We start from the raw sequence: 24,853 nt of genomic DNA, 5'->3' as shown, positions 1-24,853 counted from the left end.
GTCACATGGGCTGAATCATACTTTTCAACAATACAATTTACGTCTTGCTGCAAGGGAGACACTTCCTGAGGTTGGAACCGTGACCTCAACACACACACATTACCCAACCAGCGCCCCCCCCCCCCCGGTGCTCCGTTCTTTATTTTTTATATAAAAAACACCACCCCTCAATATCTACACTCATCACCCTTGATCCCCATCTTATTTTTAATTTCATTTTTTGGTAAGCTTTTAATCTTATTCGATCCTCTTCCGATTGTCCTTGGCCTTATGTACATTCATGTGTATCATGTATTAGGGGGAACATATGGATTTTATTGACCTTAAGGGTTTGTATCTTCTTCTTCAAGGGGTAACATAATACTAAGCTCTCAGTGCCACTTGATTCTAGCTGCGTATAATTTAATAATTGAGCCTTAATGGTTTATAACTTATTCTTGAAGGGGTAACACTAAACTTTATGCTAGCCCTACTAAGTTGTCAGTGCCACTTCATTCTAGCTGTGCATTAATGTATTTTGTATCTTTTTGTTTTTATTTTTTTCCTACAGAAAAGTTACAACATGGCCCCCTAGGCCTCTTAACAGAATGCTACCGTCAACAGATGCGAGTGAAGGTTTGGACAAGACATTCTCATGGTGTTCGAGGCTCACTCACTGGTTTTGTATTGGCTTTTGATAAGCACCTCAATATGGTATGTTCACACTCTATTTGCGAATGATTCAGTGAATTAAAAACTATTGGACTACTTTTGGCATGGTGCATTTTAAAAGGGTGATTCTAAGCCAATCTCACAATGTAGGTTTTGCATGATATTGATGAGGAATATTCAGGTGAGAATGTTTTCTCCCGAACCACGTGCTTTTTGCTTCATGTATCATCTTTGTACCCACTCTATTTTTGATATACAAATGACTGATATGATATGCAGATGTTGTGACCATATGATTTTGTGGAACTGGCAGTGCGACGCTGGGTTCCACGCCTTGTACGGCAATGTGGACGATCCCGTCGGCTGCAAATAGATGGGGCTCTTGAGCATGAAGAGCGAGAGCAATTATCGTGCCCGTCTACAGACTCTAGTGTGGTGCGTGAGGAAATCGTAGCTGAATTGAGAGAATTGCGTCTATTTCCAAAGCTGGAGCACAGGCGACGGCACCTAAATCAGGTTACATGTTTTGTCTTTGTTTGTGTTTTGCATGGCTGTATACAATATGTTAGTCTATCAACAATAGAAAGAAGAAGTGTACTACATGAAATATGTGTGGTTATACAGAGCAAGAGAGGTCCACGGACCCATCTGTCCTAAAGATCTGAAATTCTTAGATGGCTGATTGTGGCAGATCTCGATTGCAGCTCCCTCAATGTTGGAATGTTTATGCCAATTAGTTGCCAAGATGGTAGACTTTTGCTTCTAAATGCTCATTTTTGCATAGTCTTGTCATTCATGTGCATATATGTATCTAGAAGTACTAACATTTCCAACTCAGCCCAAAAAAACAATCGTGGAAGAATAGGCTTTCTTCGTAAGAACACCGGATTTAAATGCTCAAATTGTATAAGATGAGAAGCAAAAGCTGACTACTTAGAAAGAAAGAAAAAGGAAAGCGGTCCTTAAGGAAGAGGCGACAAAACGCTCGGTATTGAGGACCCATATATTACACTGTAATCTACTCACCATGTGGAGAGTGGGGATGACGTGATTCAACATTACAAGAGCTAAAATAACGACAAGATACACATCAGCTCAAAGTAGTGTATATCTTGAGATCCCACAGTCAACCACGCAAATCTCTAGCCAAGGGGTGGGAGAACAAAGGACTAGCGCTTATAAATTAACTCCAAGGGATCATCAATGCAAAAAAGATGAACAGGAGCTTGATTTGCATGCAAAAGAGATTAGAGGAAGGGGAACCTAAGTAGCAAACCGCATTTTTGGAGCCCAAGGTGGAGGTGAAGCCCTTGTTCACCCAAAAGAGAGGACATTGCAATGACCTCTACAGTCAAAGGCAGGAAAATAGAAGTAAGCCAATGACAAAATCCGAGTTGAGGCCACCAGTATACCAAAATCTGCAAAGAGAAGAAAAAAGGGTGCTGCTATTGTCTGAAAGTTGTGCAACCTCACAAGTGTTGCTATGGTAGCATTGACACTTGGGCAGCTCAAATAAGAATCATTGACAGGCAAAAGACCAGTTAAGATAGAAATAATTCATCACAATATCAGCAGTCAGAAAATGGATGAAAACTTCACATATATACATGTGCATATATATGTACACACTTTATTTTTTTGGGGTGAAAATTTGGAATGATTTATATTACCAGAGAGCTGGCCCATGAAAATGGGAAGCTTAAAATATACATCAGGAAAAGATTTCTAAGTATGCAAAATATACATCATGCTCTATGCAACCAGTCTGCTAGCAATCAAAAAACGATTGCTGCAAAAAATGTCGGAAGAAAACCCAAACCAAGAGAGCAGAATCACCACCGACTCTGTGGTTGCGAGCTTTCCAAAGAGCCCATAGTGCCCAGAGTAGCGAACCTAGGTGAAGATGAGGTCAAACTCCGGTCGTGGCAAATAAATACCAAAAATCCAAAAGTATCTTCCAAAAGTTGCTCGAGGAAATCTCTCATCTGTAAGCATCGACGAAGAAAGCTGAGGAAGTCTCGGGTCTGAGTGCACCCACAAAAAAGATGTGATATAGACTCCCTTAGAACCAAGCAGCAACTGAATATAGGCCACCAAGATAGACTGAACAATGCAACGGCCAAGTAGCCAACGTCCAATATTGCAAATTTTTCTTCAATTTAGCAAGAACCCAATCAATCTGTTGACGCCGAGTAATGCTCCAACCCAGAGGATATCCAAGATGACGTTGACGCGGTGTAGTGCTCCAACCCAGAGGATATCCAAGATGACGGATCAACTGAGTTGGTGGAACAATTTCCTCGGCCAGAGGAGACTGTGCCAATCCTTCGGATGCAATGGCAGAAGATGGGATTTCTGAAAGTTAATGTGAAGGCCAACAGCCAGTCCATACAAAGAGAGAGCGTGCATAAGTGAATAAAGGTCCCTTTGAGTGTTTTTTGGCATGAAGAATGAATCATTTGCATAAGCATGAGCAACCAAAGGGCGACTTGGAGGAATTTCCAGCCCATGTAGTATATCTGTTGCCACCAAATGATCAATATATTGGCTATAGCAGGATTGAACATCGAAGCGTCCAGGGTTCTGATATGTCTCCACTGATATGTCTCCAGACAAAATGCATGCAGCTTTACTATCCTGATAAAGTCAGAAGATGACATGCTGCAATTTCTGACCAAACCCCAAAACTTGCATAGTGTGAGCTATAAAATCCCATTGAATGGTGTCAAATGCCTTTGCAATATCCACCTGCAAAATAAGAACATCTGTACTCGGCATAGTCAATCCCAACATAAGCATTAGCAATATTATCATTAATATGCCGCTGTGGAATAAACCCATACTGAGCTGGATGCGCCTCCATCATGTAAATATTCCTTAATCCGATCAACAACCATTTTGGTGACGATCTTGTATATCACTGGCATCAAAGTAATAGGCTGCCAATCAAAGATTCACAAATGGGCTTCTTGGAAAGAAGTTTGACCAAACCTTTCTTCCAAGAATCTAGCATATATTGATTTTGCCATGAACATTTGCAGCAACGGCATTTTTCAGCAGATCCCAAAAAGCCAAGACAAATTCTACCGTTAGGCCATCCCAGCCAGGAGATTTCCATCTACCACATGATTTAACAGCATCACTTAACTCTCTTTCAGTGAAAGGAGCTTCCAAGTCCAAGGCCTGTGCCGGTGAGACAATTGGAGTGACTGACATAAAATTTGATTTTCGTGAGAAGAAAGATCCCTGACGTGACATCTCTGTTAAAGACTGACATTGGAATTTTACTTGAGCAACATTGTCCCACAAGGTCTTCATGTAGCTTTTGCCATAATTACGAATAACTGCTTGCATTTGTGCAACAAAAGCTTCCCAAGCAAAATCAATGCCAATGGCAGCCTGTTGAGACAGTGGCTGAACCGCATCTTTAACCAGAGCCTTGTATGCTTCATGCTCCAAATAACTATTGTTGACAATGAGCAATCTTCTGTGCACAAGCCTGTCATCAGGCATCTCATGAAGGCCAATCCTCAACCACAAAGGGGCATGATCAGCATGTGTGAAAGTGTAATCATGGGACGTCATGTTTCCACACATAGCTGCTAACATAATAGCCCATGGCTGTTTTTGCTGAAAAAAATCAGCAATCATAGTGCTCTTTCTTGCCAACATATGAACCTGAAGATTGAGAATATTCAGCCCCCCATGAGTCTTGGGTGAACAAATAGACTGCATAGGTAAGTAGTCGCAAAGCCTTTTTATAAGATTTGCTTTTCCAAAATATCTCCATAGCCTGGGACATATAGGAAGCCAAATGCTTAAAAGACCAGGGAAGAAGAGGCAAATAAAATTGCACATATGCCATAATGATGGACTGCACTATCCGAAGTCGAACATGTAGAGGCCAAGTGGACAAATGCCAGTATTCCAGCTTCTTGATCTTTTGAAGCACCCATTTAAGTTGTTGTTGCGGAGTAATATTCCAGCCAATGGGGTAGCGTAGATGCCTCACAATAGTATGGGAAGAGATAATGTGGCCTGGCCAGAGAAGTGCATGCCAATCAGCTTCTTTCAATGCTAGAAGTTTTGATTTCTGAAAGTTGATATGCAGTCCAGCAGCTATGCCAAAGTCATTCAGAATATGCATCAAATGAGAAAGGTCACTTTGAGAATTCCTGGGCATAAAGTATGAATCATCAGCATATGCCTGTGCAAGAAATGACTGTGCCCCTGGAATTTGCAAGCCATGAAGCTGTCCTGTATCTGCAAGATGGTCCATATGCAACAGTAACGGATGGGTAGCAATGGCATACAGTAAGGAACTAAGAGGGCAACCCTGTCTCACTAAGCGAGTCATAGTCCAGGTTCTTGACAACCCACCACCAAGCAAACACTGCGCCGTGGCATGAGAATAGAGCCAGTAGATAATATGGACCAGCCGAGGGCCAAATCCCAATTTATGCATAGTCTGAGAAATAAAATCCCAATGGACAGTATCAAATGCTTTTGCAATGTCTACTTGCAGAATGAGAACATCTTGTTTGGAATATTTGGCATACTCAATCGCAAGCAAAGCATTGGAGATATTGTCAGTGATCTACCTTCTGGGGACAAACCCATACTGCCTAGGATGAAGTCCTGCTTGCAAAAAGAAGCGAACCCTGAGGACAATCATTTTGGCAATGAGTTTGTAAATAACAGGCATAAGAGATATAGGCCGCCAATCAGCCATCGTCTCACACAACCTTTTTTTGGGAATCAATTTGACAAGGCCATGTTTCCAAGATGGAGGAAGAGATTGTTCTGCCCAAGCATGATTGATCATTAGAAGAAGAGTGTTCTTGAGATCACCCCAAAATGCACGGAAAAATTCGACAGTCAATCCATCCCAACTAGGAGAGCTGCTTTTGCGTAGATGACTCAAAGCATCATCCAGTTCACTAAGCATAAAAGGCTGCTCCAATGCATGAGCCTGTTCCCGAGACAATATGGGCTGGACATGCATAAGAAATTGAGACCTGGCTGCATTCACTTGCATCAAATGATCAGGCTGAAGAGAAAAGAGATGCTGGAAATGACTAGAACATTGCGATTCCAATTCTGATTTGGAGGTGGTCGAGGTGCCATCATCTTTTTTGATCCTGCAAATATCCTCCTTTCGCCTATCCGCATGGAGACTTTTAAAAAAGGCTTTGGAGGAGCAGCCCTTATCCAAAAGGGGTTTCATGCGAGCTCGGATTTGCCACTTCTTTAATTTGCGAAGATCATTTTGATGGATGATATGAACCGCATAAGCACAAGAATCCTGTTCAGAAGAGGTAAGCTGCCTATGATAACTGATTACATCCATTTGTTGCTTGTGAGATTGAGCCCATTTCAGCTTGAGCCTGAGGTTTCCCATGTAACTCCGTCCATAATCTTGAATAACAGCCTGCAAGCGATGAGCAAGACTGATCCAAGCAAAATCCATGTCCTCCTGAGCATGTAAGAGGAGGGGGCGGACAGCCACTCTCACCATGTTCTGAAATTGTTGGTGAAGCAGATAAGCACTATTAACATGAAGTTGGCGACGACCAAAAAAAGGCATATCATGTGTCAAACGTGCTATAGATAATGTCAAGCATACTGGAAAGTGATCAGATAGCAAGAGGGAATGATCGACCCATAGTGCACATGTAAAATCAGCATACTGCTGAGCATGCAGCAAATACCATTTGTCAAGTCGAGCCCAGTAGTGAGTAAAGGCATTGTGATGATATGTATAACCCATATCTCTGTCCCTTGTTGAGAGCCATAGATCTTCTGCATGCAGGAATGAGAGCATATCTTCCCAATGTCGAAGCTCAGTGGGGATCATGTGAGAACGATGAGTGGTATTGTCTTGAATGGCAGGCGAGTTGTTAAAGTCTCCACACAAAAAGGCATTGGACAGCCATGGATATTGTTTGAGGGAGGCCCACATTTGAGCTCTAGTCGCATAATTTTGAGAGGCATAAACAGATGCTATTTCATAGAGATCAGCCTGCCAGATGCACCTGATCACCATCCATCGACCCTGAGGGTCATTGTAAGCAACCGTGGGCTGCATATCATGTTTTACCAGCATGCAGACCTCTGAAAAGTGCATTGTATCAGCATAAAAGATATCATAACCAGCATAGTGGCCTTGCTGGCCAGCCAAGAAGTGTTGGTTGTGTTCCTGTAAAGAGATCACATCGGGGTGCATTCTATGTACATAATGCCAGAAAAGTCTCCACTTATTGACATTGCAAAGACCCTGAACATTGTATGTAATGCAAGTAATAGAAGTAGACATAGAAGATATGTACAGTCAAACCAAAAAGCAGAGTAAGGTATAAGCTATCAGGCCTCAGCCATGACATCAACATCCACCTGGCCTCCTGGATCATTAGCTCTATGATCCTCATCATTGTCACATACAGGGATGCCCCTTTTTAACACATCAACCCACAGTTGAGAAGTGAGGTTGTCAGTGGGGGTAGAGGTCTAACCAGGGGTAGAAGTTGAAGCATCCCAATGGCGAGATTGTAACGGAGGTGGTTTGAGTGCGAATACCTTTTTGGGTTGCTGCCAGGCACCCTGGGGAGAGGCATGAGATTCTGAAATTATGCCCTTCCCCTTATCCTTTTGCTTGGCTGAAACCTGAACCACATTTTCTTTGGGAGGGACAGATTTAGATGCCACATCACCCAGTTTGGTAGGCATAGCCTTGGGCCCGGGGCCATAAGTTGGGGGGGGAGTATTTTTTGGAGCAATAGCTGTAGGTGGGAGCTGATGCAGGACTGCAGGACACTGTGAGGCTAATTGGCCAAACTTATGACATGTGAAACAAGCACCTGCAAAAACTCCCCATTTCAAATCAAAATATTTTTCACCGAGGGGAACATCCTCCACTTCTACCGCAATGGAAGGAGGGGTTGGGTGATCTCTATCCCAAAGAACACAAAACCGATTGCGATTACCCGAAGGACGGGGTGGGCATACAACTTGCCCCAAAGTAGCTGCCAAACTTGGTAACTCAGTCCTCATATAGTCCGGAAAATCCACTACCTCAATCCATACGGGGTAGTGATGTCGAATGAGACTGTGGTAATCCTTGTTTGGCGACCATGGCATGACATGCACCATTTGTCTGCCATAGAATAGAGGTGACATCTCCAATATCTGCTGACGATATGAGGCATCCAAAAAATGCACTTCATAAAAACCTCTAGAAGCAAAGTATACTCCCTTCAACAAGGCAACCTCCCAACAAAGCCTGAACCCAATGAGCCACATCATTTGCTGAAGGTAGCTTTCCTGGGAAGAAAATGATAACTGCTTGCTGAGAGAACTTTCGAAGAGGAGCGACCAATGAAGGCAGCTTCAACTTATATTTGATGGCCGGGGGAGGTTTGGCCCACTCCTTCCAGCTGTGATGAAATTCATCTTTAAGCATGTCAAAAACATAGTGAGCGTCTACAGAATTTGCAGCAGAGAAATCAACCTGTTGTCTTTTGGAGTCCCGAGTCGATTCCTTGCGGGAGTAACTTTTAAACTGGTCCTCCATGGAGGTAAGCAGGGCGGGATTGATGAAATTGCAGAAAAGGAACGGAACTGTACGGCGGGATTGCTACAGGCAAAGAATACGGACGAGGTACAGGGTGGGACGACAAACTGTACGGATTGTACAGAATGTACGAACCGTACAGGTGTACGGAAGAGGATCTACGAGGGAAGCCGAGTCGTACGGGAAGCTGTCAGAGTGCGCAGGAGCTGTACAGAAAGCAAAGGTAAGCGGGGATGCTGACGCAATACGGTGAATCAGGCTGTACGGAAAGGGACGGGGAGTACGGATATACAGCAGGGGTGATGATTAAAGGACGAGCAGATACGGCCGGGGCTGCACAGGGAGGAAACGGGCTGCTTGTACGGCGTCCGTACAGTTGTACGGGCAGGGCGCGGGCCTATACGGGAGCCTGACGTGGACCTGTACGGGAGCTTGGGGAGGCTGAGCAGCAACCCTCACCGACCTCTCTCCACACACACACACACACACACACACACACACACACACACACATTTTCTTTTGGGGGTGAAATCCATGTATATTTATATTCAAAGAAGCTGTCTCGAAAGTGGAGATCAGCAAATACAAGCTCAGAAACTTCATTGTAAGACAAGCGCACACACTCTCGTGCAACACACATTTTCTTTTGTTGTAAAAGAAATATTTCATTTAAAAAGATGTACATTTATAGCCGTCCAAAGTGGAACAGCTACTACTCAAAACTAGAAACAATAATAGAAGACTTCCAATTGGGCTTGAGGAAGGTCTCCATGGGAAGGAGCATCATGAAGAGACGAAACAAAGAGGCTCAAAAATAGGAAAAGACATCCACTAAAGAGTGCGCATACAGACGAGTACGATACAATGAGAAGAAAACCCAATAGAAGAAGTGATCATAGTTTGGCATAGCAACATGTCTACCAAACAACCAAAACTACTTTCCAAACGACATCTTGAGAAAACGAGCTCGAAGTCTTGTCATCCATCTGAAAAGAAAAGCACGAGCCACAGCATAGGTCCAAAATAGATGTAAGACCGTCTCTTGTGGATGAGAGCAAGTGGGGCAAGCCGAAGTGGTGGAGTAGATTTGGTCAATAGAATGAGGCCCGGAGGTAATTAGCAAGATATGTGGGGGGTGCACTTTGACCATGTGCATTGGGTGACTAGTTGGTCTACCATGGCTGCTTATGTTTATGATCCTTTTCAAGAGTTGCTCACAATTACCATTTGTGAGCTCAAAGTTGAGGATCGATATGCTTAGAAAGAAATTTGGATAATGTGGAATGATATTGTACAAAAAGAATGGATATAAGAAACCCGAGTTTAGAGCTTGATGAGGCAAGTGCAAATTGGATTGTTGTACGCTCTGTGTACTTTGGTGGACAACCTCATCCACAGAAGGAATGATCTTGCACCTTTCATTGGGAGCAAAGCATGGTGACCCACACAAAACGTTGTATGAATCCTGCTTTTCAAGAGGAGCACAAAATGTTGCATAGAAAACGGAAAAATCCAAGCTCAAATGTTGCGGCAGCAAATTGCAAGCAAGCTTTACAATAGTGGTGATCTCGGAGGAACTCGACAAGCTTTATGGCGTGATTATGGCACGGAGTGCAAAAATTCCAAACTTGCTCTTAAGTTACAATTTTATGATTTGAATGTGAGAGGGAGAAGATCCTAGTGCCCATATAGCGAAATTGGCATCCATCAATTCAAAGGTGGACATAGAAGATGCTATAGCGATCCTCCCCAAGTCCCTGCTGCCTACACATGATAGCCTTATAACGAAATATGATATTCAAAATGATAAAGTTCATAGCATGAGAGAGAGAGAGAGAGAGAGAGAGAGAGAGAGAGAGAGAGAGAGAGAGAGAGAATTCGCTGATGTATATCCATCTGAGTTACCACTTAGCTTACCACTCGTTAGGACGATAGACCACCCAATAGAGGTAGTTCTAGGAACTCAGCCTGTAAGTATGGAGATATCTTGATAGTTGTTAGAATATCTATGCTTAGGACAATTAGGAGAAGTAAATCTCCATGGGGTGTAGTGGTAACCCCACATTTTAGGGATGTATTTCTCTCTTTTAGAGGAAGAGAAGAAAGTTTGGGACAAGGCCTCTTCATTGGCATCCACCTCCTCAACAACCACTTGCTATGGAAAATGAATTGCTATCTCTTGAAACATGGTTGGCCTGGTGGGAGATTCGAGCAATGCATTGGAGTTCATGGTTATTAACTCAAGAACAAGGTGGTCCATTCATGCCAACAACAAATCTTGCGAAAACCAAACACTCAAGCATGAGAGCACACTTGTCTTTGTATGAGGCTGCTTCAATTGACCTTACAATGGTTGTGCTACAAAGTGCCCATACAAATGCACAATTGGTGGGTGGAGACTCTAGAACTGGACTGGGTCTACAAGAGATTAGGGAGCGCTTCCTATCAAAACAAGGGGGAACTACTCTACCAAAAGGCTCATTGACTTGGCCCGTCATGCAATCGACGAAGCTGGTATTTCTCGTCAAGAAGCACAACAAGAACAATGATCTGTGTGACGTAAACAGCCTATCCTCTCCTCAACTAGTGTTGTACTTGAGAATGATAGTCATAGGCTATGTAACCACCATAGTGAACAAGGGGAAGACCACTAGTGTGAATGTGCCAAGAGTCTCAATGCCCGTTGTGACAGAGAGAAACATAAAGCATTATGGGGCATTTGAAGAACAGAGGCCAAATCAAACGTGACATGTTTTGGTCTGTTAGCAAAAACAAAGCAACGGTGTGGTGCACTCATTAGTCGAGTAGGTGTTTGTCTTGAAAATGGAGTGCTAACACCATGTTTCTGGGAACATTGATGCACCAAGTGGTGTGCGTGAGGACTATGTATGGTTTTTGTGGATTTGTGAACACACACTGCTGGAATGTGGACACCAGGTTGGTGATTGCACCTCTTGGACCAGCTCTAGGTGTGTGGCCGGTTGCGGAAGGAACAAAGCTTTGATTCGAAGAAGCAGTGAGTCTTGGAAGGTCGGGCTTCTACCACCACAATGAACCCAAGGGTTGCAGCAGGCCTGGGTGCCTCACAAATAGTAACAGGCTCTTTTAGGCCTAAGTATCGGAATGGAAAAGGTGTTCGTTTGCGATCAAAGCTCACCAAAACTTTCAAGAAAGCATACAAAAAGGATGCTTCCTTGTTTCTTCCATTGTGAGAGAAGATATTGTCATTTGTAATGAGTCTCACATGGTTCATGTCAACACTGAGGGGTCCCGTGCAGCTGAAGTGCCTTATGTGGTGATAGTGTCCGAGTTTCCAAGCTGCTCCTATCCTGATTTCCAGAAAAGGGAAGCAAAGCACGAGACATCTCTTCCTTGCAAACACGTATATTATGTTTTCTTGCAGGTCGTGAACCTGGATGCGACTGTGCACGAGGTTATGCACCAAGTAGGATTAACAAAGGTGAACTTTTGCAAGCACTTTCAGGAAGTCGTTTCTATGCAAACTTAGGAATGCCCTGATGAATTGTATACAAGTTTGGATGCAAGGAAACGAGCAAAGAAGTATTTCGGAGTTATGTTGGGATCACTTAACATGGCTACTTCAATTCCTTTTATAAACATTAGATATAGTAAGAGCTTTCTTTTAGTGGAATAGTTTTTGCAAATCGTTACCACTGATTCTGTACCTAATGTATCCTTCCCTAAAGGCAACGCATAGTAAGCACCTTTTAATGCTTTTGCGTGAATGTTTTTTTGTTTTTCAACTTGGAGCTTTCTTTCAGTGTAATAACATCTTTTGTTATTGGTAAGCATGAAACAATAGACATTTCTCGTTGCCTAGTCGCTTGGTTTAGACTTTGGCTCGTTCCTGGTTGCTCGTGAAATGGCCATCTTCCATATCACATAAAGTACAGATCTATCTATCACGTGGGATGCCCTCTGCGTATGCTGCCTCAACCCATAGCCTATGAGAGAAACACGAACTGACCGATCACACGAACTGACCGATCAAGATCCTAAGTGCCATGTGGGAGATGGATTTGAGTGTAGCCTGGGCGTGCAGTAAACCCCTCCTTTGAGATCTGCAAGCAATGAACGCTGGACAAGCTGACTGTTACCAAAAGCTCAGGAGGCGCTCGCTAGGTCCTATGCATGTGGAGCTGTAATAAAAGCCTCTCATACCCTGATTCACCTTGTGATAGGTGAGTGAAATGGATGGAGCCTCGAGGCTATATTGGGATGCAGGCAGTCTGTCTATATGTAGTTCCAAGCCTGCAAACCATTTTGTGTGTCTGGCCATACCAGCTCCACTGATCCCCTCTGCCTCTAGTGTGATGGATGAAGTCAAAGTCAAAAAGTTGATGAGACACAAAAGTACATGATGTACAGTTGAGAACTATGGGAGAGCCGCCGAATTGCTTCTCCATAATAAGGATACATGGTGGTACACCCTACATGAGATGCATACAGAATACCTATCTCCCTCCAATACGTCAACTGAATAGCATATAAGCTGAGGGGGTTCAAGCCTCTCATGGTGAGAAGGAAAAGTTTGAAAGAAAGATAGAGAAGAGAAAGAGGCCTTTTAGAAGACATGAAATATAGGGAAAGAAATCACTTGGTAGACATGCTACTTTCATGTGGTGAAGACATGCCCAAAGACATTTGTCTCAAGAGAGAAGCTCCAGCTAGTTTTACTTTGCTCATAGTTGTACCGGTTATTAGAGGTGTTCATTAGGTGTGAGGTATGGTATAGCTTTTGTTTGTTTGTTTGTTTGGTTTTGGGGGGGGGAGCGGGGGGTTTGTGATGTAAGAGATATGAGAATGACATGACATGGATGCAAGGGAACATGGTCAATGAAAATAGAAATGCAGACAAAATTTGCCTCCTAGATTCAGGTGGTGGTTTCCCTGAAGGGATGCCTCAAGTGGCTCTTGAGTTGGTTAGGAATCTTAGTCTGTTCTTGAGTTGATGGAGAGCATGTGACATTAAAGTGAAAGAAAGCTACAAATTTACAGCTCCGAAAACCATCCATGATTTGGAAAGTTTGAACATATATAATGTATTATATATGTTCAAACTTATACCATGGATTATATAATGCATGTGATGAAATCAAATATCAGTATTCAAAAATTACAGGAACTTAAGAGACAAAATGTGAACAGCCGGCTATTTGTGCTATGACTTAAACTAGATATTCATAAAACTCATAATGAGAGGCTAGACATCCAATTTATAAAAGTATGACAGTTTTTTTGGGAGGTCTCCTTTGTTTAAAAAAAACGGAAAGGTCGAGGAAAAGGGCAATGCAAGGGTCGAGAAAGTAATAAAATAATTAAGAAAAGGATGTCACATGGAGCGAGGAAGATATGTATAGATAAATGCTGTAAGTGAAATGACCTTCCTTACCCAAGTCCGGCTTTTGAATCTGTTCGTTCAGATTTATAAGTGAAAATATTTAGTTTGTTCTTTATTTGGCATTGTTGTTGCACATGACTCTCCTTTGTTTTTATCTTTAAGCGAACTGGTAACATTATGATCTTCACTACGAAGAAAACGATGTTCACAATCGTAGCATTTTTGGCAGGTTTTTTTAAGAGGAAATAGTGTTGTGATGGTGCAAAAGCTTGACATGAATCTCTTGTAAGAGGTCAATACCTTTCTTATAATGCGTCAATTCCTTGAGCACTTTGAAGCGCAACATCATGGAAATAATTGAAATTTCCGGCTGTGTTGCATGTATACGTCCTTACATACACACCTAAGCGTGCATAATGCAGAAAACGTTTAGTGATACACAGTTCAGCAATCTCAGTGGCCTGCTCATGTTAGGCAATTATCAAGGAGTTTGTATGCTTTTTGAGGTAGGTCAGATCTCTCTGTGTACAATCTACATATCAATTAAAATAAAAGTATGCTAATCAAAACTCTGAATCCGACTAAAAGATTTAAAAACATCAATAGTGCACTTTATATGAGCTGAAAATCTGCTGGACAAGTGCTATTTTCATTTTTAAATCTGTGTCTCCTGAAAAATGTACAGTACAGGCCAACAAAAGTAAGGTGTGTTCTTTTTGATGTTTTGCTGCTTTTCGATGAGGATTGTAAGGATAACACCAATTTTTCCATTTATGCAAAATGACAGACATTTGTACTCATTTGACACATGGCATGTTATCAAAATTTGTTGAGTAGGATAAGTGGGAGGGGGGTCAAACAATGCATGATAGATAAAGTCTTCAGGTTGGCACATCTTTCTCTAATAGTGTAGCATGTAAAGATTAAACAGGCATAGATGTATTTGATGTTGCATTCATCTTACACTTTATAAAATTTTCATCTTACACTTCATGAAATTTTCAAACACTTCATCAAAGGCTAGGAGGACAGACTTCTTTTCGAAACTTAGTGTTTAGCTTCAAAGCAGTAGACCTCTTTCTCTCTAATACAGATGCAATCTATACTAAAGAGTCAGTATGAGACCGACGATTCTATGAAGATCTTGAATCTACTTATGCATTGAAGTTGGGGTTCTCAACAAGATTAAGGTGGTTCAAGAACTAGTTAACTTGACTCTAAGGAGTTCTAGCCTGTTGGAGAATCCAAATGGTTGGACAATGTAAATTATGAAGTATCAAAGTTTTAGCCTGTTGGAGAATCTACAACTCCTTAGAGTCAAGTTAACTAGTTGGATCAAGGAGTTTCTTGACTCTAATAAGTAGGTTAAGTGCTTCTATTGCAATAAAATGGGACACCACGCCAAGGAATGCATGAAGAAAGCAACTTACAAGGACGAGACAAAGAGCAGTAGTAATGTTGTGATCGACTTACTATTCTTCATTATCAAGGAGACACCACCAATCCATTCATACATTTACGCTTCTTGTGTGATGGGCAAGCAAGCAAGAAAAAAATCCCCCAAGGAATTCACCTCCAGGGAGAATGGTATCCTCCAGTTGGTACATTGAGAAATTGTTGGAGACATGGCTACACTATCACTTGGAGGTGTAGTATGCTTTCTAACCTTCATAGATGATTTTAGTTAAAAAATTGAGGCATGTGACAAATTTAAGTAATGGCTAAATATGGTGGAGAATGCAATTGAAAACTATGAGAAAAGTCTTATCAACAAAGTTTCATTAGTTTGTAGCTCAAGGGGGATCAAGTGTAGCCTACTATAACACACCATCTTGAAATGGGTAGTAGAACACAAGCATAAATGAATAATTGAAATGGTGAGGTCAATGTTGGATGGCAAAAGATTGTTGGGCAAAAGTGGGATATACTAAGCAATACGTGTTGTAGTGTACTCAATAGGAGTATAATAAAGTTGAAGAGACTTGACATGGAGCCTAAAGTTTTTGGTTCTAAATGCTATGTACATGTTCTCGATGAATGACAAAGCTTGATGTGAGAAGTTAAGAATGTACCTTCATTGGATACAATGTGAACTTCGAAAGGATACGGGGTCTACAATCTAACCACCAAGAAGATTGTAGCGAGCAAGGATGTGTCCTCATATGGGGGTTGATTGGTGTGGAGGCATCCCTAATACTAACATGCAGAGTACATAATTTATGGGACATGTTGAGTAATACAGAATATGTTACTATTGCAAATTTACTATATGAACTCATAGTAATTTTCATATGGATTATTCCTTTAATATTTCAAATGGTGATTGGTGTGAGACGCCAGTTAGTGAAATTGAGTTTTCATATAAATCACAAATCGGAATTGGAAAAGAAAGAGTTTCTTTATCCCAATAGGAGTCCTTTACAAGGGAAATACTTCTTGTTAGGAAGAGTTGTCCTGCCTCGCCCTCGTGCTCTACCTCTAGTATCTCATTCTCAATCTCTATCTTTGTCTCAGTGGAGGTAGAAAACAAATCTCAATCTCAGTCACAATCTCAATCTGAATCACAAACTCAATATTTGCTCTTGGAACCTTGGTCTTGATCTTGGTTGTTACTCAAAAGAATTTGAGTCGAAATGGGGTTGTAAAAGGTGATCAACATCGTATTATAGATCATATGTCTTGATTCAAAAAGGTGAAACCACAAAATGAGTTGGGGCCACCTAGATGGCATGTTGCTCCAAAGCATGCAATGGGTTGTGCTTTGGTACTATATGGCAAAAGACCATTTGTAGATGAAAAGAAGGCTTATCAGAAAGTCAACGCGTTGTTAACTTATAGCAAGGTAGACCTAGAAACTGGTATGAGAACCAATCTTGAGAAGGTATGTAATGCCCCATGAAATGAAGCCTATATTGTAGTGAGAGGGGATATTTAACACAAATGCCACATTATGGAACATCTAGGTACATATCCTAAACCAAAATGGCAAGCAATGGATGAGGACACTAGATAACATGACATGTACACATGTGAACTACCAGTTGATAAATGGAAAGCATTTTTGAAAATTAGGTACAATAAGAATGGAAGAATGGATGGACATATAGCAAAGGTTAGTTGCCCAAGACTATTGTTCAACAATATGATCAGGCTATGACAAGACCTAAGCTCTAGCTTCGAAAATGTACTCTCTCATATATAATTCTCTAAACCAACCACACACCATTCGATTTTGCAGTAGTTATTGTTATGACCATTGCCAAAGTCCTTGTTTTTCATTCAAGTCCAAAGCATATTTATGTAAGAGAGAATGTGAAAGCCGATCACAAGATTGAGGGTTGAATTCACATAGTATGTTAATGATATTATTCCTAAGCCACTTGAAATACTTTGAGAAGGGTTGAAACCTACATGAAACAATGCCTAGCATTGAATCTTAGACCAAAATCTACAACAAAGTTCAATGGGAGTTTATTTTTAGATGCTACAATTGATGGGCTTTGATACAAATTTTGTCAAGGTTGCCAAAGCTCTACTTGCAAATGTTATTGTGGCTATTATGATCAATTGCGGAGGGTGCCACAACTGAGAGTTCATTGTGTCTCAAGTCTGTGTGCAGTAATGCTAGGTGCATGATAGATTGGTTGTCTAGCAATGAGCACCTAGTGTGGCTTACATAAGGCTTACAATGGGCCAATTTTTTTATATTTATGGTTCTTTGAGAAAGTACAAAACAGCTTAGGTCGATGGCAAGCATATATTGTTAGGTCTACGTAGGGAGCATATAGTAGTCATATTAGGCTTGTCATGTAAAGGACTTTCAAAGGTTTTTACAGATGGAGTCGAGTAGAAGGAGTTTGCATGTTGTATCATACAAAGGGCTTATGGCTAGAATGGAGAAAAACTCTGAGTTTGTTTCTTGTCTTATGCAAATTTGGAAGAGATTAGGCAATGAAGCTAAATCAGCAAGAGTGGTGGAATGGCCAACATTTAAAGTGTATGCACATCATTAAGGAAGTAAAAAACCATAGGTGGTTACTTCACGGAGCTATCGTATACTCCATGGAGATATTAAATTCTGTTGAATGCTAGAATACTCCATGGAGCTCTTGGGCTTAGTTTCTTTAATGGTAACTTCTACATCAATTGGATTGGTTGGCATGCTTTTCTATCTAGATAACAAAATGTCCATTATGCAAAGTAACTTGTGAGAATGTAATGCATCTCTTTTGGTCATGCCAAATTGTTGAAAATTTATGTGAGAAACGATGTGAAAAGATGAGAGTGAACCTTATTGGGACACCTTTCTTTGCACTAAAAGATCATCATATCACGTTCAAAGAAAGTTGTCTTTGGTTGAAAGCCAAATGCCAATGGGGAGAAATTAGGAGGGAATGAATTTATGGATACGGAATTCAAAAATGTTGAATGAACTCTTTAGATTTTTAGTTAGGATTATGAAGATTGGTGCGTTGGTAGCATATTGGCATTCCATTCTTTGGCTCAGTCAATTTTGCAATTGTGGGGTGTAATCTTGGTTTAGGGATTATTAACCAAGCAATGCATTCTTCCGTCTCAAATGGAAATATACTTGCAAATCCCTACATTTTGAATTTTCAGCTCCATGGTTGAAGACCAATGTACTCATTTTACCACATAATCTCATCCCTTCCTTTCATCGCTTCACCCTCTCCATAGCCATCAATTGCTCCTTGACATATTGACGACTAACAGAACTTGCACGTGTAAGCCATGTATCTAAGCTAAAGCTCAATCTGACCAAATGAGTGTGTGTGTGTATTGTATTTCATCCAAAAAAAAAGTGGTGTATGCATGTGCATGTGTGTGTTCACCATGTAGCAGACCAAACAAGATATGCAACAGACAAATACGATGACTAACAGAGCTTGCCATGTGTTTAGGCTGAAGCTCAATTCAACCATATATGTATATGGTTGAATTGAGAGAGAGAGAGAGAGAGTGAGAGAGAGAGAGAGAGAGAGAGAGAGCTCTAATTTTTGCAACACGCAAGTGTAAGTAAAAGCTCTAATGTTTGCAACATGCAAGTGTGAGAGGAGAGCATGCAAGAGAATTCAGACCATTAGCTTAAGTTATAATGTAATTTTTACCTAGTGACTAGATGCAAAAGTGTGTCACCCATGTAGTAGACCTAGTAAGATATGTAAAAGAGACAAATATGATGAGAGTAAAGTGTGAACTATGTATCTAGGCTCAAGCTCACTCCAACCAAATGAAGAGAGAGGAGAGACAAAGAAAGAAAGATATATTAACGTCCTCGAAAAACCTCGTGTGTCTATGGGACAAAATATGCACACCACAAAACTACAACATCAGTTAGAGACTGAGAGTCTGTGGGGGAGTACAACTCAACCCCATATTATTATAATAGCATAACATAACTACATTCAGGTATTATGTAAGAGTGATATGAATAACATCAGTTTAAGACTAAGAGTCTTTGGGTTTAGGTTTGAAATCTCTTATTAGTGCTTGCCCATCTTGGTAGACTGCCCATTTACCTTCCTTCCTTGCTTCTTTCACTTTGATGAGTTCATTTGCCCGTTGTTTGAGTGGGGTCATAGTGAGCTCTTCAAATATCCAAATCCTAGTACCTTTTAGCTTGTTGGTTTGACTAAGGATCTTGACCCTTGAGATTTTTTCTTTGAAGTAAATTTGTGACTAAGCTTATGTCATTCTCATCCCAATCGACTTGTGGTACTCTGCCTTCTTGAGTTGAATGATCTTGCTGTCGTCAATGTGTTCCTCTTCCGCTTCCATTCCAAAACATCTAAGACAATTGTCTTGTAATACTCCAATGCGTAAAATCTTCTTGTTACTATGTTTTGTTGCTCTCTTGTCTCATCTCTTGTCTCAGTATAGAGATCACATTTGTCAATCTTGTTGTGTATTGCTGCTGTAATTTCCTATCCCATGGATTTGAGTTGAGTGTTGACCATTTCTTGGACCTTGGCTACGAGCTGTGGTGTCGGAGCCGCAATGTTTGCAAAAGACCTCACGGGTCTATGAGACAATACCAGCACGAAAAAGTGACTTACTACATTTGGATAGCCAGAGAATCGAGGGCGTGGACAAGGGCAACTTCTCTCAATTTATTATAGTGTAGCTACATTCTAGCACTATCATAAAGTGGTCTTTATAACATGAATTTAAGATAGTCTTTGGGTTTGGATTTGAAGTCCCTAATCAATGCTTGCCCAACTCGATAAACTACCCATTTGTTTGCCTTGCGTGCTTTCTTTACCTTCGTGAGTTCACTGTTTCTTTGTTTGAGTTGGAGTGGAGTGAGTTCCTCAGATCTCCAAATCTTTGTACCCTTCAACTTATGTGTTTACCAAAGAATTTTGATTCTTGCTACCTCCCCTCTGCAGTAGATATGTGCTAGTTTGCTAGACATTGCGAATATCATTATCATCCCATCGATTTGTGGCACTTCCTTCTTAAGGCATATGATTATGTCTGCAACGCTTTTCTCCTCATCATCATGGAGACATCCTCCTTTCATTCCCCCAATGCGTGAGATCATCTTATTCCATGCTATAGCTTCCTACTTCCACATTAAGGCTTCCACATTTGACCTACACTTGTGTGTATGCCCCTACTCAAGCTTGCCCCCAAGGTTGGGCCAAGGCTTCAGCCCAACCTAGAGACTATGAACTGGAGTGTGAAACTAACTAGTCAAACTAAAATGAATTCACTAAACCAGAGTAACTCGAGTTAAATTGAACTCTCAAAATGGCGGTTGTGAACTTAGGAACTTTGGAGGAGACTTTGTGACGACAAATTGAAGGCGACAACTTGATGGCAATGAAGTAACCTACTAAGGTGGCTCAAGCTATGGGGAGACGAACTATTTCGAGAGACGAGCTGGGAGAGACGGGCTAGGACAGGGTTGAGAGAGACGAGAGGGGAGACGCGCCGAGAGAGAGAGAGAGAGAGAGAGAGAGAGAGAGAGAGAGATGCACCCTCTTGCATACGCACATGCACGATAGAGAGAGACGCACTGACACTTACAGAACAATAGAACTAGCAAGAGTGCAATAGGTGGAAGAATATGGATAGTTGCAACATTCCCAAACTCATCGTCTAAAAACACCACATAGTGCAATTTAAATCTCAGGATAGTCACCCATAAGGTAGAAAACCATAAATTCCATCATGCATAGAAGGAACTAGCTATTACAACATCCCCACTGATGTCATTAACGCCCAATAGCAGGTGTAGACCATAGTATAGAAATATGCTCTCACACATACAAATCCACACACCCACATACTTGAGCATCCATTTATACAAAGTCTTTGTACTGAGTTTCTGTCGGCACTCCGAAGGTGAAGGGCAAACTCTGCCATGGTGAAGGCTAGCACTAAAGGAGAAGGCGAATAAAAAAGTAGTCCAAAATCTCTTCATTAAAGCTGCAACTACTTGAGAAGTCTAAACAATTTCATTTTAAAAGGAATTAGACAAAAAAGAAAGTACTTGTAGCTAATGGCATGCAAGTGTGATACTAGACAATAAGATTAAACAATTCGTAAGTTATAATACCAAAATGCAATCCTTGTTCAAATGAAGCTCATCAAAGCTCAAATCTGTAATGTAAAGCTTTTGATATTCGTTAAAATAAATTTTCATGGTTTTATAGTAAGAGACCATTCATTCGGTACACATCATGCCAATAATATCAAGTTACTTTTCAAAGCAACCATGGATACTCTTGATGTCGGAGATAAAAACAACAAGGAAGCATATATCTTTCCAAATCTCGTTTGCAGTCGCTTTGATGTTTATTTTGCATAAGCTGTGCCTGCCTTGTTGGCCGTGTAGGCCAACCATAAGTCATTTTTTGAAACATATGCAAACGATTAAAAATAAGAAAGGGAAAACCTTGCAATTGCTGTATAATCCTGTAGTCCAAACCACTATCTTATGCATTTTGACAATTGTTGATGCTTCTCAGCAAAAGCTCCTTGACAAAAAGTCACTTCCACGATGATCCATATCAACCCACCAAAATTGATCCTTTTTCTGCCAGTCGCTTTTCTTCTGAAACTATCCTCCTCCCATGTCGCAACGTTTTCCCTTTTAAGCTTACTTACCTTCCTCATGAAGCTGGTACTACTGAAAACCTCCTAAATAATATGCTCATTTCTCAGCTTATCCATACATGTTAAGCTCACATCAGTGGACGCCTCAGGAGTGGACCTGGAAAAATATATCGAGGAGCACCATCGTGGGAGATGTATTAAAGCGATGGTTGGAGCAATCCTCCACTGCCTATTACCAGAAGACTAGCTAATGTTACCACCCTGTACTGCATGCTACCTGAGGATTAACTAATCTTTCATGGATGAAAGATACAACTCCTCACAAAGGCAAGTGTGAAAGATTTGCACCTTATGACATCGAGGAGAAAATCAGCGAGGGAACAAGGGAAACTTAGCCGTGTTGTAGGGTCCCAGGACTCCTTAACATACACACCAAGACCGGATTTGGAGTTTAGACTAATTTCTACTATTGTCCACAAGTTATTGACTGGGTGACGATACGGCTACAGTTCAAGGGAATGTTTGATTGACGATTCTATTAGGATGAGGAAGGTTAACTTTCCCAAACTTGTGCAGGCCAATAATAAAGGCATTTCAAAACCGTCCTGTAGTGGTGCATGCATATACGGAAAACATCTACACGAAGCACTTACATATTGAGACAAGGGAGAGCATCATCATCAAAGGAGAGCAGCTCCAAAGGAAAATGATGCTAGAGGTCACCAGCACAACCGACCCTTACAGAGTCCCCATTTTCCCTTTATTCAATACGAATTTTAGTGATAGAACTTCATCTTGTTGGCAAGATTTCTCTCTGAGACGTGAGGCTCGAATAGTGCCCAGGTTGGTCTCGAAATCATGGACTACATTCAAGTAGATTTTCTTGCCAAAAAACAGGAATGCCGAAGCGAATGAAGCTCAATTTTGCAAGCTGCCACGATTTTGAAAGCAGAACGTTTCAAAAGGATGCAGCAAGCTTGCGAATGGGATGTGGGTGACGTGACTGACCAGAAGCATGAGGAGCTCAGGCTGGTGACGATTCAAGGTCAGAAGCCTGAAACACACGTCCGGCTAATTTGCCACCACCATTTCCTGAAAAATCGACGAAATGCAGCCGATTGCAGAACAGGAAAATGAAGAAGATGATGAAAATGATCCAAAACTGCTTTGCTTTTTGTTGGCTTTCCAAGTTTTAGGGCCCGGCTTAGGGTTTTCACATTTGGTCATAGCACTAATCATGTTAATATGTAATTATTTGAACATGCCAACGTCTTCCTAGCTCCAGCATCGACCTTACACCGTCTCTAGAACATGGAAGTCACACATTGTAGGGTCATGATACTAAAACAAAAATGATACTAAAACAAGATACTCAGTGCAAATTGAAGGGCTTTAGGAGAGCAAATGTTGTACAAGTCCAATGAGCACATATTTGTTATCGATCCTCCAAAATGAAATGTCCCACAAACATCACATGGCATTCTTTCATGAACTTCTCTTTACACAACTAGCGATGCCACATGCTAAACATCTGCTCGTTTTCACTTGTGCACCTCAGGTGCACGCTGTTTCACCTAAATTCATACACATCTCTCTCAAGCTTTGTAGAGGGTTCTTAGATCACACTCCTCTCTATCCCATGCAATGACCTCCTACCTACAACCCCTTCCCTCAGGGAAGGCAAGATGCACAATGTGATTAAATCTCTGAAGGGAAAGAAGGAGTCAATTGGGGAACCAAGAGTGGGAGGGAATTACACACATGTGAAGGGAAAGGTGAAAGTCTTGGAGAGAGATGGAGGGAAAGGAGAGACTCCATGATAGAAGGAAAAGAGCCGTCACAACTTCATTGGAGAGAATGGTGGCATAGAGGAGGGTTTGTGTATATATGTCCTTTCCTTGCTTTGCATAGCTTCAATTTATAGCCAATGTATAATCAATAAAGAGGCCTCCCATGTGCTCAAGGTGGGGGAGGGAATCTTCCATGTCATCATAAGGGCATAAAATTAAGGCTATGTCAGGATTCGATGACTCTTCTCTAATATAAAAGTGCACACATGACACCTATGAGGAAAAGTGGAAGGATGGCACAAAGGTGCTTGCCACCTCATCCTACTTTAACCAAATCTATAATATCATCCCATGGACTAAGCACAACCACCCTACTCAATACACACATGGGACCATCCATATGGAAGTGTTTGCACAAGAAAGCTTGCCACCTATCCAATGAGCCTTGTGCCTTCCTATTCTATGTTATTCTCACCACATCACATTGCATACATTTATACCAAACACAATAACATTTTCCTCCACTCAAATATAGAAGTTCAATATCCCATGCTTAGATTAAGCTCTTGAAGATACTTTCCTGCATTTAGACCATCATACTTGGTGAACACAAGCTCAGCATTTCACACTACTTGTAGAGCTTCTCATGGATTGTTATAGTACTTAATTAAAATCAATACCAAAAAATAATCTCTATTCCACTTTTTTGACTAGCTCTACAACTGGCCATCTCTTCTACCATCCAAACAAACTTAGAATATATGAGTTTATATAATAAATCTCAAACTGATGCTAGCCCCCCAGTTTGGAAAGGCTTGCCTTAGCTAAACACGATGCTTGTTGGCAATGCCATATCCACCAAGTATGGAAGGTGCTACATGTGGCATTCACATGCCTAGGTTAACTTTGAAGATTCTTTCTTGCATCTAGATCATCATGCCTAGTGAAAGCTCAAAAGTTGCCATTTCACACCTACACTAGATCCTTCATTTAGCCCCTATAAGAGTGCATGCCTTGTCAAGCCCCTCATGGACCATCCAAGATAGATGTTTCACACAGACATTTGCAACTCTAAGTATACAACACTCATCTAAAATCAAGACCCAAAAGCACCTCTATTCCACCTACTTGAACAACTCTATGATTGATCATCACCTCTACTATCCACAAAATTTCAAACTGATTTGAAAAGATTGGCTCAGTCAAACATAATGCATGCTGTTAATTCCATATACACAGGTCAAGTAACACTATATTGGTAGTTTCAAAAAAATCCCAATTCCAAAAAATTGAAGGCATTTCCTTTCATTTGGAAGGAAATGAATTGAGGAATTCATATATACAAAGATATATTTATGTCTTAGTTTGTCTTAATGTTATATCATTCTATTCGAA

The 24,853-nt window shown here is 41.1% G+C and overlaps 1 protein-coding gene across 4 annotated transcripts in view; it reads left to right on the top strand.

Annotated features, from left to right (window-relative positions):
- The window catches only part of LOC147889630 (uncharacterized), a 72,947-nt gene extending 58,643 nt beyond the window's left edge, over positions 1-14,304 (top strand). For 2 of the 4 annotated variants that reach the window (XM_087391828.1, XM_087391827.1), the window contains 4 exons: positions 551-693; positions 802-832; positions 965-1,167; positions 13,813-14,304. In XM_087391828.1, coding sequence (XP_087247954.1) covers positions 551-693; positions 802-832; positions 965-1,167; positions 13,813-13,872 — 437 coding nt within the window. In that variant the 3' untranslated portion in view covers positions 13,873-14,304. Of the gene's footprint in view, positions 1-550; positions 694-772; positions 833-930; positions 1,168-13,812 lie in introns of those variants that run through there. The other 2 variants (XM_087391829.1, XM_087391830.1) reach the window with 2 other exon arrangements.
- The last annotated feature ends 10,549 nt before the right edge of the window (positions 14,305-24,853 follow it).

This window comes from Dipteris shenzhenensis, chromosome 20 (genome assembly GCF_047967505.1).
Source record: "Dipteris shenzhenensis isolate YYH24624 ecotype China chromosome 20, Dip_SZ_1.0, whole genome shotgun sequence".
NCBI lineage: Eukaryota > Viridiplantae > Streptophyta > Polypodiopsida > Gleicheniales > Dipteridaceae > Dipteris > Dipteris shenzhenensis.
The sequence above is the reverse complement of the archived record's forward strand: the minus strand, read 5'-3'. Positions and strand labels throughout refer to the sequence as shown.